General features: G+C 38.3%; 1 protein-coding gene across 1 annotated transcript in view; it reads left to right on the top strand.

The window, feature by feature from the left end:
* Positions 1-12689, top strand: part of Hmcn1 (hemicentin 1) — a 402633-nt gene that overhangs the window by 156966 nt on the left and 232978 nt on the right. Inside the window, exons 7-11 of the mRNA XM_028775780.1 lie at positions 582-702; positions 1571-1834; positions 4267-4411; positions 7824-7945; positions 11736-12011. Of these exons, the coding sequence (XP_028631613.1) occupies positions 582-702; positions 1571-1834; positions 4267-4411; positions 7824-7945; positions 11736-12011 (928 nt within the window). The remainder of the gene's footprint in view (positions 1-581; positions 703-1570; positions 1835-4266; positions 4412-7823; positions 7946-11735; positions 12012-12689) is intronic.

The following is a 12689-nucleotide window of genomic DNA, read 5'->3' as shown; positions in this document are numbered from 1 at the left end:
AAGAAAGAAAGAAAGAAAGAAAGAAAGAAAGAAGGAAGGAAGGAAAGAAAGAAAGAAAAAAGGGAAGGAAAGAAAGAAAGAAAAAAGGGAAGGAAAGAAAGAAAGAAAGAAAGAAAGAAGGAAAGAAAAGAAAGAAAGAAAAGAAAGAGAAGAAAAGAATTAGGAGACATTTTCTGGAATTGCCCTTGAGTGGGCTCTGTGAGGGAAAACTTAGTTTTTTATTTCATCTGTGTCTGTTGAAATATACCATTTGACAACAGGGAACCAAGGAGAAGTATAGAAATGTGTAGAGATTTTAGCTTTGTTTAAGTGAATTTTTACTTTAATGAGTGGAGGTTACACTCATTAGTTACTGAATATTTACCATTGACCACCAGGTATGAGATTTATGCTTTAGAACAGTCTTCATGAGACATGTATTGCAAAATTTACATTACAGAATGGAGAATCACAACTAAGTTCAGATGCAATACCTCGGTCAGGGCTGTGACTCTGGCATTGTCAACACACTGTGGTTTGCCACAACAGTGGAGAGATTGCTGCAAGCAGCTGCTGACTAGGGTTGTTGTTCTCCGTTTTAGACCTCCAGCAGTGGAAGGCATTCTGTTCGCATCACTGGTCTCAGCACTATCGATTTCCGAGCTGGCTTTTCTCGAAAGCCCACACTGGACTTCAAAAAAACAATGAGCAGACCGGTGCAAGGTTAGTGTGCACATGGCTCTTAAATTGGTGTAAGGGGAAATTGTATCCAGTTGGTGAGACTGTGCTGGTCTGTGGCATCCAACCACATTGACAAAGACAACACCAGTCTTTCCCTAACTTGATTGTGATTGGGTCTTTGGGCCACTTTGCGTTTGCAAAGTACAGTTCAAGATCAGTAATACCAGAATGACTCTGAAGGCTACTGAAGCTCAAAGGGTTTCTTAAAAATAAGACTCCTGGACTCTGCTTTAATCTTTTAAATCAGAATTGTAGGAGTTGAAACCTAAGAGCACTCCAGTTGACCCTTAGACTTAACTACATTTAGAAAAGCACTTAGTGGATTTTTAAAGATTAATATTTGTAAACTGCTTTGTTGAGATGAAATGCCTGTATATTGCTGAAATTTATGTGTATTAATTTATATTCAAGATGAAAATATTGCTGATTTTTAAAGCTTGTTCTTGTTCCTATTTTATTCACCCATTAAGGTTTGGTATCTTATTGCTAAAGGCAAAAGTCAGCCATACTGTGACCTTTAGAAACTTTTCCATATCATTGCTAACTTATCTTTATTTGTGCAGTTTTAGTAAGATTAAAAAAGTGAATCTTTAAAAATGTTTACATAATCATCTATAACACAATACTTCATAATTCTAATTCCCTCTGTATAAGAACAATGAAAATTCTGTACAATGATTGCCTACAGTGTTTCAAGCTCTGTCTTTACATAGGAAAAACTCTGCACCTATATCATCAGTGTAGAGCACGCATCCTTATAGTGTGTATATGCTACTATAGTGCCAACACTAATTAAACAGGTGACCCTAACTATGTGACACTTGTACATGACAATTTCTTTCTCTTGTAGGGATACCTACGTATGTGCTACTGAACACTTCTGGAATCTCCAGTCCAGCTAGAGTAGATCGTCTTGAACTTCTGAGTATCTCAGGGGGATCTCTTAAGACCATCCCTGTTAAACATTACCCAGATCGGAAGCCGTATGGCATCTGGAATATTTCTGACTTCATTCCACCAGATGAAGCTTTCTTTCTCAAGGTGACAGGCTATGACAAAGATGATTATCTCTTCCAGAGAGTGTCAAGTGTTTCCTTTTCCAGCATTGTCCCAGGTAAGACAAATGTTTCACTTAACAGTGAAATATTGATAGCTTAAGGTGAATTTCCCACAGGTGAAATATGGACTATAAAGTAAAAGTTAATATTCCCATGTTACTACTCTGTCACCAGTTGATAAGCATTTACATGCAGATAATTTGGTGTTCTATTTTACATTTATTTTTTATCTCAGTATATTATGTATGTAGTTTAATATTTATTAAAATTAAAATATGAAAATATTACTGCCCATTCCCTTTATTTTCTCCAGTCCCTCCTATATTTACTTCTACTTTTTCTCAAATAAGTGGTCTCTTTTTCTTTGATTATTATTGTTACACAGAGATGAATACATATATAAATACAACCTTTGAGTCCATTTACTATGGCTTTGTGTGTATGGTTTCGGGGCTAACTGCTTTGTATTGTATTGGAGGCTGATCTCTGGGAGAGGCTAATTCTCCTTCTCTCAGCAGTCTTTAGTTGTCTTTAGTTCTTTGTCTAGGACTGGGATCAAATGAGATTTCCCCTGTCTCCATTAACATGTTTACTGATATTGTCATTATTCAGGTCTTGTTTAGGCAGCCATGTTGTTGCAGTATCTTGGTGTAGCTTCCCTGTCATTTCTAGGAGATGCATTCTTACAGAAGATCCTACCTTCTTTCTATCTCTTTTCCATGATGTTCCCTAAGCCTTGGGTGCAGGCATTGTGATTTAGGCTTATCCTTTGGGGCTGGGCTCCCATGCATCATTGATCTTTAGATTATGACCATTTGTGGCTATCTGTAATAATCTCAGTTTTCTTTATGTAAACATATTTTTTTAAATTTGAGATTATAGTTTAAATACATTTCTCCCTTCTCTATCCTCCCTCTAAACTTTCCCAAAAGCCCCTCCCTCTATTCTCCATATTTATGGCCTCTTTTGTCACTAATTTTTACTGCACACATATTTAACTTTTAAATAATACTTTTAGAGTCTCATGTTAAACCTTACTGATTATAGACTGGAGAATTTTGATAACCTTAATGAATAGGAAATTGTAGTAGTGCCTTTTTATCCTCCCCAATTCTTCAGTTATATAAGTTGGCTAAACATTTATATGCAATTGTCAAGCACCATCTATTCCATGAATAATAGCGGACTGTGAACAAATGGTGATGATTGGACCTGGGATTAATTGGTTATTTAATTACTAAACTAGTTCCTGATATATCTCCTATTAAAGGAAGATGTGGTTATGAGATAGGATTGGGTGGGGAGCATCAGGTCTCTGTTTATCTCTACCTGACAGATTTTTGAAATGACTAAATTCTAACTAAAACTTTAGATCCATAGCTCCAATCCTGCCCTATGCAGGCATAGAGAGATTGTTTTCAAAGCTGGGCAGGAGCCAGAAGCTTATCTTTTATGGATAAGGTTGAGATTTGGAGATTCAAGAGTTCGTGTTTAATCACGGTACAATCATAAGCACAGAGCCAACCTCAAGATTTCTTCATGTTAACATTCTAACATTCAAGAGGGTTGGCTTCACCCTCCTACATTGAATGCGTGAAATTTGTTGGATTCTTTAAAAAAATACTTCTCATTATTTCTTTTAGGAACAAGTTGCCCTATGTATTTAATTCTAAGATATGTGGATTCTTCTCATGTTTTTACATATTTGGAATAAGAATTTTTTCTGCAGTTGATGATGTAATGTAACTCATTTGATTTTTTTTCTTAGCTTGGTAGTAGATAAAAAACAGTGTGCTGCTATTAAGATCAACTGATGTAACCCCCGAGCTGCCCCACATTTGGGGGCCACTTTGTAACGGCCCGTTCTGCTGCTTTGGTCCTCGGGTCAGGGCCTAGCAAGAGAGAGAGAGTGGGGATGGAGACTCGAAGAATGGAGACAAGACAGGGAGTCTAATCAAGTCTTGTTTATTGAAAAGAAATCCTGGATATTTATACCCTTTACCACGTGCCTTGCCCTCGTGGACAAGCACAGCTGAAGGCACTATGTCATGTGCCTTGCAGCGTGGAGACCATGTGCACCTAGCTAGCAGTGAGGAGACCACGTGCTCATAGCAGCTGGCGGCACTAAACAGCAAAACAAGATATGTGAGAAAAACAAGATGTTTATCAGAGTGTGCTCAGCTGTTGTGGGCTGTTGAAAACAAGTCTCTTGTCAGGGTATATGGCTCGAGATGGCTGCAAAGATGATAGCCGCTTTCGGCTAGGAGTTGGCTCCCAACAAATTGAGCTTTAAATTTGATGACTATCATAGTGAGGACCTATGGAAATGAATCTGCTTCAAAATATAGTAGTTAAAATACATTTGGTAATTTAGATTAATTGGAATTCTGATGGTTTGTCAGCATCACTCAAGTATAAAATTTGTGGGTGGATCAATAGAAAGTATTTTCTATCGCAGTGACTTTCTTACTTGTTTTTTTTTCCCTAGATGCTCCCAAAGTTACAATGCCCACGAGAACCCCAGGATACTATCTGCAGCCAGGCCAAATCCTTTGTTCAGTTGAGAGTCTTTTGCCCTTTACTGTGAGCTTCATGAGAAATGGAATTGCCCTGGGAGTAGACCAATATTTAAGGTGTGTAAGTGTTCCTCTCGGCCATAGTTTAGAGTCATATACATGCAAATGCAATCCTGTACTCTACCTCTGACAAACCAGTTCTTTCCTTTACCATTTGGAACACAGCACTGTGCTGTTCATGTTTTAGTGGAAGGAGACAGAAAAGGATTGTAAATACACTACAACAATAGAAATTCTAGAATATATTCCATATAACTTAGGGGGTATACAGTGTGTATTTTATGCAATTAGAAGGTTCCAAGTCAAAGATTACAGAATTATCAACTCAATGTTAGGTAATAGACCCTGGAAGGCACTTTGCAAAGCACTTCCCTGGAAACTTCAGCTTCATTGAATTTTGGCTAAAAATATCTATAGCTCCTATTTGAAGTGTAATATAGTGAGTGAATCTGATTGGTGTTATGACAAAAATACAAAAAATAGAAATATTATCACTTAGTAGGTTATTAACATGTAGCATTTCAATTTCAAGTACTTAAATTTAGAACTGTATGAGAAGCTGGGTATGGTGGTGCACATCTCGAATCCTAGTACATGGAAGGCAGGTAGATCTCTGAGTTTGAGGTCACCCTGGTCTACAGAATGAATTCCAGGACAGCCATGGTCACACAGAGAAATCCTGTCTTAAAAAGCTAAACAACCAAGCAAGCAACCAACCAAAAGAACAACTATCACCACCAAATGAAGTGAGAGGCATTGGACCCTGTAAAGATGGTGAGCGAGGTAGTAGATCACATATCCTGGGAAATCTCTCTCACACACAGAGGCACAGAGGCCAGGGGGACTGGGTAGGAAAAGGCAGGTAAAAATGAGGTCATTGTGTGAATCCCAGTGAGTCAGGAGGGAAGGATAGGAGACAATATTTAGGAGTTCACTGTTTGCAGAGAGTAGATTAGCATGGTTCACCAGGAACACGTGTGGCTACAGCAGAGAAGTCAACGTGAGGAGTTGGCTTGAAGGTACCAACTTTTTCTTCTAAAGTTGAGTGACATTTTTTTGACAAATGCAAGTAACCTAATTGAAAAAGATGAGCTACGTCTTAAGAAAGTGCTGGAAGAATTATTTCTGGGAAGTATATTACCTTTTGAGTTACCACAAAACCCGACTCGATTTGGGAGTAAAAACCTCTAAGAATAACTTTAGCAGTCTTTCACACTGCAAATGCCATATTAATACAGCTCTAAAAGATGTTAACTATCTGACAGTCTTAATTTATATAATCTCTTTATGGAGATTCATTTTCAGCAATGCCTGTGGCTGGAACGTTAATCACATCTAGAAAGTTTTCCATTCCCAACCAGCTGCCTGCTCCATACATAGTACATCTTGATGATTTACTTAGCCGCCTGTTTTATAACCAGCCACATAACAGAGCAGGCTAGCAGATGATGGAGCCACATAACTAGCCGATGAAATAAAATAGCTCTGCTTCCTGTTTAAATAGTGACAAGTTTTCAAAGACACTTGAGATACTTTATAAACATTAACTCATTGATTCCACACAGTTCCTGGGAGGTAAGCCACAAAAATTCTTTTTCTCATGTTTCTAGTGCTGTGGCCCTGAGATGAGACAGGCCTTGCTGACATGTATTAATTCGTAAGTGATGAGAGACTGATACGCTAATCCCAGTTTGCTCGCATGCCTCTGCCATGGATTCCCAGTAATATGAAACATGGGACTTAATCTTCGTTTATGACAGCCACTTTGACTGTTAGGGGATTCAAAAAAGAAGTCAGTTTGCATTAGCAGTGTGCACATCTTCTAGACATGCTCTTCGTCCTGTTCTAAAGTCTATCTCTGGAAGCCCTTTCTTTATTGCGGTATTAGGATGCTTATGTCAACAGAGAAGGCTACAATAAAAAAGAATGACTAAGTGAGATATATTGGCACGTGCCTTTAATCCCAGCACTAAAGAGTCTGAGGCAGGAGGATTAGAAGTTTGAGCCTTTCTTGAGTTACATAGTAAGACCCTGTCTCAAAACTTACTTTTTCTTCTCCTAGAAGTTCATAAATAAGAGAGCTATGAGTCAAATATAGCTGTAAAGAATATTCTTAAAACAATTAGTAAACTGATCATGCATCCTCAGACAAAGGAATTGATATTCAACTTTTCTTTTAAAAGGAAGTACTTGAGACTGGATTTCTATGAACCCAAGGTTTGATGAATCCTAACATACGTTCAGTTTTGAGATAGGCATTGCAAAGAACACCTGAGATGTACGTATTCCAAACTGTTACCTTGCTGTGACTGACAGTACCCCCTAGAGAAGGGCAGTTGCACACTTGTGCTTAGTGCCCTCCTGTAGAGTGTTTGAGACACAGCATAAACATCCAGGGCAGTGAAGAGATAAGGGACACCGATTACTCCTCGAGCTGACAGAACCGTTCACATAGAATGGACAGGAAACACCAGCTGAAGTATCCTGAGCTACTGCAGTACACAGAACAATGCCTGCTTAGGCACTCACTTTCTTGATGGTAGGAACTTATGCTTAACTTACTGTTCCAAACCCTGTCAGGGCTGAATATGACATCTGATCTCAGTAAGCTCTTCATAGTTGCTTTCTTGAGTTGTGTCTGGGTGAAGAGAGATGTGGAGCCTAAACTAAAATCAGAAGTCAGTGAGAGGTGTCTCAAATCCTCAAATCTGGAGAGGTCTTTTTTACTTTACATTTTTGCCCAAAAAATTATGACTAGTAATACATGAAAAAATAGAAAAATATATAATATTTATATTTCAACTGTATTTTTAAAAGAACAAGGTCCACTTATGTACACTGTGAACTTTTTAAAACAATTAAATATCTATCTTTTTAGATTGTTCCAGAAAATGAAAAGTTTGGCAGTGAATGAATCAATATTTGTTAGATGATTGGATAAATGAGTTTGTCTACAGAACTAATGTATTTTTTCAATATTCTCATTGCTTATTGCATGCATAAGTTAAATCAGATATAATACATGCTTCAGGTAGAACTTGCCTAAGAAAGTTAAGGAAAAAATATTTTCTTTGCATTAGGAAGCAGGTGTCTTACCTTCACATTTGTTTCATTCTGTTGAGCACACTTCTCACCTCCAAACTGGGAAGTGTAGAGGGAAGAGAAATGTCATCAGTGGCTGTCAACTCAAGTATGTTTTTACATAGCCAGGAAAGAAAAAAGCTGTAAAGATAAATTTGCGTTCTTAACAACTTATTGTCTCTTGTATATTTTTTACTCAGAAGGGAGGAGCATAACTCTATTTAAAATACAAAAGGCATATGACTTTTACATTTAATCTGTAGTTTTCACAACTCACTTCCTTTGCATTGTTTGTTGGAACACATCCTTCAAAGCAGGTCACTTATGATTTCTTTCATGTTTCTCTTGCTTGACAGACACTAAAAGCTTTCCTCTTTCTTGTCCCCAGAGAATCTGCCAGCGTGAACTGGGATTTCACAAAGGTGACATTGTCTGATGAGGGCTTCTATGAGTGTATCGCTGTGAGCAGCGCAGGGACCGGACGGGCGCAGACATTTTTTGATGTATCAGGTAAGTGCCACCAGCCTATGAATGTACCTATGGAAATGAGATGCCGGTAGGCTGAGTTTGTACAGTTCTCCTCGTGATCATTTGACTGTCTATCTACTTTATTACAATGAATTTAGATACTGGCCTCCCCACACTCAACCTTTGTGTCTTTCCCTGTGCCAGTCTCCCCCTCCCCTTTTGAGAAATTATTTTACTTTTTCTCTCCTGGCTCTCTCTCTCCAGGGCTCTCCCTACATCGGATCCTCCTCTGCCCATTCCCCTCCCCATCCCCTCTTCCACTCATTTCCTCTGCCGTTTTTTTATGGACTTGATACCTTACTTCCCTAACTCTAAAAGGATAACAATAATAATAACAATAATAATAATAATAATAATAATAATAATAATAAAGCAATGTTTAATCTATGACTGACTGAGCAATGTTTGTGGAACATGCACAGTGCTTAGGAGGCAGCTTGGAATGTAGAAGTGCTTGATAGATAATTATCACTATTTGACGATTTAAGATTTTACTTTTACTATTTTACTATGTATATCTATATGCAAGTGCCTGCAGAGAAAGTGATGGGCATCAGATCCCGTGGAGGTGGAGTTACAAACAATAATGAGCTGCCCAATGTGGGCGCATGCTCCTAACCACTTAGCCACCTTTCCATTCTACTGATATTATTAATGTTGCTATTGTTACCACCAGAGTTTATTTGGGCTTCTAGTTCCAGAGGTTCGTGGTCAGGAGGCCTCATGTGGTGTGTATAGTGGCAGAGCAGGAAGCTTATCTCTTGAATTTGTAAGCATTCAGCAGAAAGCAAACTTGAAATGACAGGGGTCTTTTAACACTCAGAGCCCCCCCCCATGACATAGTTCCTCCAATGGGGTCAGACCTCCTAAGCCTCCCAAAATAGGACTACCAACTGCAGACCAGGGTCCAATATGTGAGCCTGTGAGGCACATTCCCATTCAAACCACCTCTGTAACCATCTAACATTTCCTTTAGAGAAAATATGGCTTAAAGAACTTGTCTGTGCTGAGAATAGCAAAAGGAGTAAACTTTTTCCTTTCTTTCACATAATCACAGTAGTTTTATGAATAGATTCTGGTCTCCAAATTGAAGATCATGATGAATCTAAAAATTTGTCTCAGAACTCAGACCCTTATTGGAGAGACTAGTGTGAAGAAGGACAAATGTAATACCAGTTATTTTGCATTCAGACAGTAAATTCCTGTGAGTAGGTCGGAGGCAGAATACATTAATATTTTATGGCATAAGATACATTCATAAAAATATTGTCTTTTAATTTCTCAGAACAATTAGGGAAGGAGCCTGTGACATACATTCAAAGATCAGGTTCAAACCACTTACTCAGCATACAGTTACGATTTTTGGATACTTTTTATATACTGGGGGTTGAAACTAGGGTCTCACATAGGCAAGCACTAAGCAATCACTCTGCCCCTGAGCAGAGCCCGGACACCTCATCTTAACTGAATTATTCTATGGCTGCCTGATGTTCTGTACTTGACAGTATCCTAGTCTGACCCTCTCGTGTCATAGCTGCTGAAGTTGAACAGTGCCTGTATTCGCTTTCAGTGTGTTTTCTCGAGACAATTTAAGACAAAAGAAATGTTTTAATTAGATGATAGTTTTGAATCCTAGGATGTGTTGTGTCCAAGAAAGAATTTGGAAAGGGAGGTGTGTAAATCAGGCGGGCGTGTTCTTTCAGTGAGACTATTTGTATTCTCTTCTTCTTAGGAAAAATAAAGATTGTCTTCTGAAATAAGTTAAGCGAGTTGACATACATCACAAACTATTTATTTTTTCATCTCCAGAAATTATGAAAAGCCCTGGAATTGTATCAACATTCCTCAGCTTCTGGGAAAGCAAACACTTGAGAGCTTGAGGGTTCTTCCCAGCAATGTTAATTAGGAGAAAGGACAGGAGGTTGAGAGAGGCTCCAGCAAGTTGTTTCAGGCATCTTAAGTAACTGGGAGATGCTAGTAACTGACTTACAAAGTTGGATCAGTGGTGACAGTAGTAGCTTCCTCTCGCCTCCGTTGCACATGCTCTATCTGTATTCCTCTGTGCCAGCCAATCAGTGGCATAACTGGGGAGCTGGCTCTTTCCCAAGCTGTCTCCAGGAATTCTTTCCTTTAGTCAGCCATGAAAGAAATCAGAAAGCATCAATGTTATGGTAATGGGTTTCAGAGCAGTAGTAACAGACAAGAGCTCCTTGGGGTTTGAAACAGTGGGCATTTCTGTCGTTCCAATTTTAGTAGATGTGCTGCTGAAGCAAGCTCAAGTGGTCATTTCTTTCAAGGGTAGGAGTTGGCTTAACACAGTAGCCATTCACCTTCATCTACTTCTCAGTTTCCTTTTGGCCACAGTAAGGTCCCAGATCAGCCACTGTAATGTCATTATGTATCTGAAGCTTGGGATCAAGTGCTGATTTACTACTCAGCCGGGTCTCATATTTTTATAAAGTTTCGGAAAGTGAGCATTACAGAATTGTGATATTCTTGTGTCACAATAGTTGTTATTTCAAAGAGCATCCGATAGACACCTGAAGAAAAGCTGAACTTCTATCACCCTATTTCCTCAGCCTTTTTAGCACTGTTATAGTTGACATGCTTAAGAATGTTGATTGTGTTAAACTGAAGATGGATATTTAAATTTGCATCTTTAATACAAAGTGGGTATCAGAAAGCATTCATCAATTATAAATAGATATGACAATGACTAAAACTGCATAAGTGTCCAAAGCATTCTTTTCCAGTGATATTTGAAGGTTAAGGTTAATATTATTACAGTTATATTAACTTTCTGTATTGAAACTTTGTTAATACAAAACTATACACATACCAAAATTCTGGGTTTAAATAAAATTCTAAACATTGATCCTGTCAAGGCGTGCCAGTGAAAAGAAATATTTATTAGAAATACTTGTTTATTTTGTTTATGTGTATGTTTTGCTGTCATGTTTCTCTGTGAACTGTATAACATGTTGAGAACACGTGGAGATCAGAAGAGGGTGTCAGATACCATGAAACTGGAGTTACGAGTGGTTTTGAACCATTATGTTTGGGGTCAGGAACCAAACCTCTGTAGATTATAGGGTATGCTTTTAGACCAGTGGTTCATAATCTTCCTAATGTTACAACCCTTTAATACATTTTTTTAATGTTGTGGTGACCTCCAACCATAAAATTATTTTCTTGCTAGTTCATAACTATAGTTTTGATAGTGTTAAAATTGTAATGTAAATATGTTTGGAGATAGAATTTTGCCAAAGGCCTCGTGACCCACAGGTTGAGAACTGCTGTTTTAGAACAAGAATGGACATAGAAACAACTTTATAACATAACTCCTAGAGCCATGTCTATCATCTGGTGGATGCTGTGTTCTTTAAAACACTTAGTATCCAACTTTTCATTTAAACAACCAACAAATGCTATTTTCATCCAAACAAATGAAAAACCTGCTTTGTTCCAGAATCCTAAATCCTTCCAGTCATATCTTTTTGCCAAGCCAATTCGACTCTCATGTATATAACCTAGAGATCTCAATTTGGTATGGACAGGTACATTGCCTTCTAAAGTATCATGTGGTTTGATGATAATTTGGGGAGTGAGGGTCTCATTAGCATAGGGATTAGTCAATAATTTCTGTTATATATGGAAACATCCTGACAGATGTTTCAATACACATTTATATATGCAGAGATTTTAAGTCATATGTGTAAGCAAGCCAAGTTGATTGTAGGTTTGTTGATTTGAGTCTTCTGATTTCACACAGAGCCCCCTCCAGTCATCCAAGTGCCTAATAATGTAACAGTCACTCCTGGAGAAAGAGCAGTTTTGGCGTGTCTTGTCGTCAGTGCTGTGGATTATAACCTAACCTGGCAGAGGAGTGGCAGAGATGTCCGACTAACAGATTCGGCAAGAATTAGGACCTTGGCCAACCTCTCTCTGGAGCTGCGGAATGTGAAAATTAGTGATGCTGGGGAGTACCGTTGTGTGGTTTCCAGTGAAGGGGGATCAGCAGCAGCTTCAGTTTTCCTCACAGTCCAAGGTAAAATGCTTCTAGCAACTTCTGCCCAATGGTGTGCTTCTACCTTCCTTCTTCCATGTCTCTACCTACAAGTGTGCGGTGTCAGAGTTATGGCATCTACTCAGTTGTCTTTGTGCTTGGGATATTCAGTTGTTTAAAAATGACTAAACTGGAAACTAAATGTCTCCAAATAGATGGCTTTACTGCACTCGTAACTGGCCCTGGTAGTTGCAGATGTCCACTTTAAGATAATACATAAATTGTCTCTGGATGTCTTGATGATTTCAAGTTCTCTAGTCTACTACGTGCATGCCAGACAAGATCAGGTATGCTCAGGTGGTCCTAGACATTCCTCAAGTGGATTTCAGTATAATTTTAACGGATTTCATAATTCCTTCCAAGGATTTGATCTTCATTTAATTGTTATCCCTACACATATATGACTAATTTAAATTATTACTTTTAAGATAAATTTAATAAATTTTACTAGTATAATTTATTTTAGTTATTTACTTGAAGTGACCCAAGTAGTAGTGATTGTTAGTTGAGCCTAACTCTATTTTATTTAGGATTTTAAAAATTTATTCATCTTTCACACGTTCTGACCCCAGCTTTGTCTCCCTCCAGTCCTCCTATTCTCCCCTACTTCCCTTCTCTTCCATATCTACCCACCGCCAACTCCTGCCAGAAAATAGCAGG

This window comes from Grammomys surdaster, unplaced genomic scaffold (assembly GCF_004785775.1).
Source record: "Grammomys surdaster isolate TR1022 unplaced genomic scaffold, NIH_TR_1.0 259, whole genome shotgun sequence".
Taxonomy (NCBI): domain Eukaryota; kingdom Metazoa; phylum Chordata; class Mammalia; order Rodentia; family Muridae; genus Grammomys; species Grammomys surdaster.
Note: the sequence above shows the minus strand (reverse complement) of the source record. Positions and strands in the feature narration are given on the sequence as shown.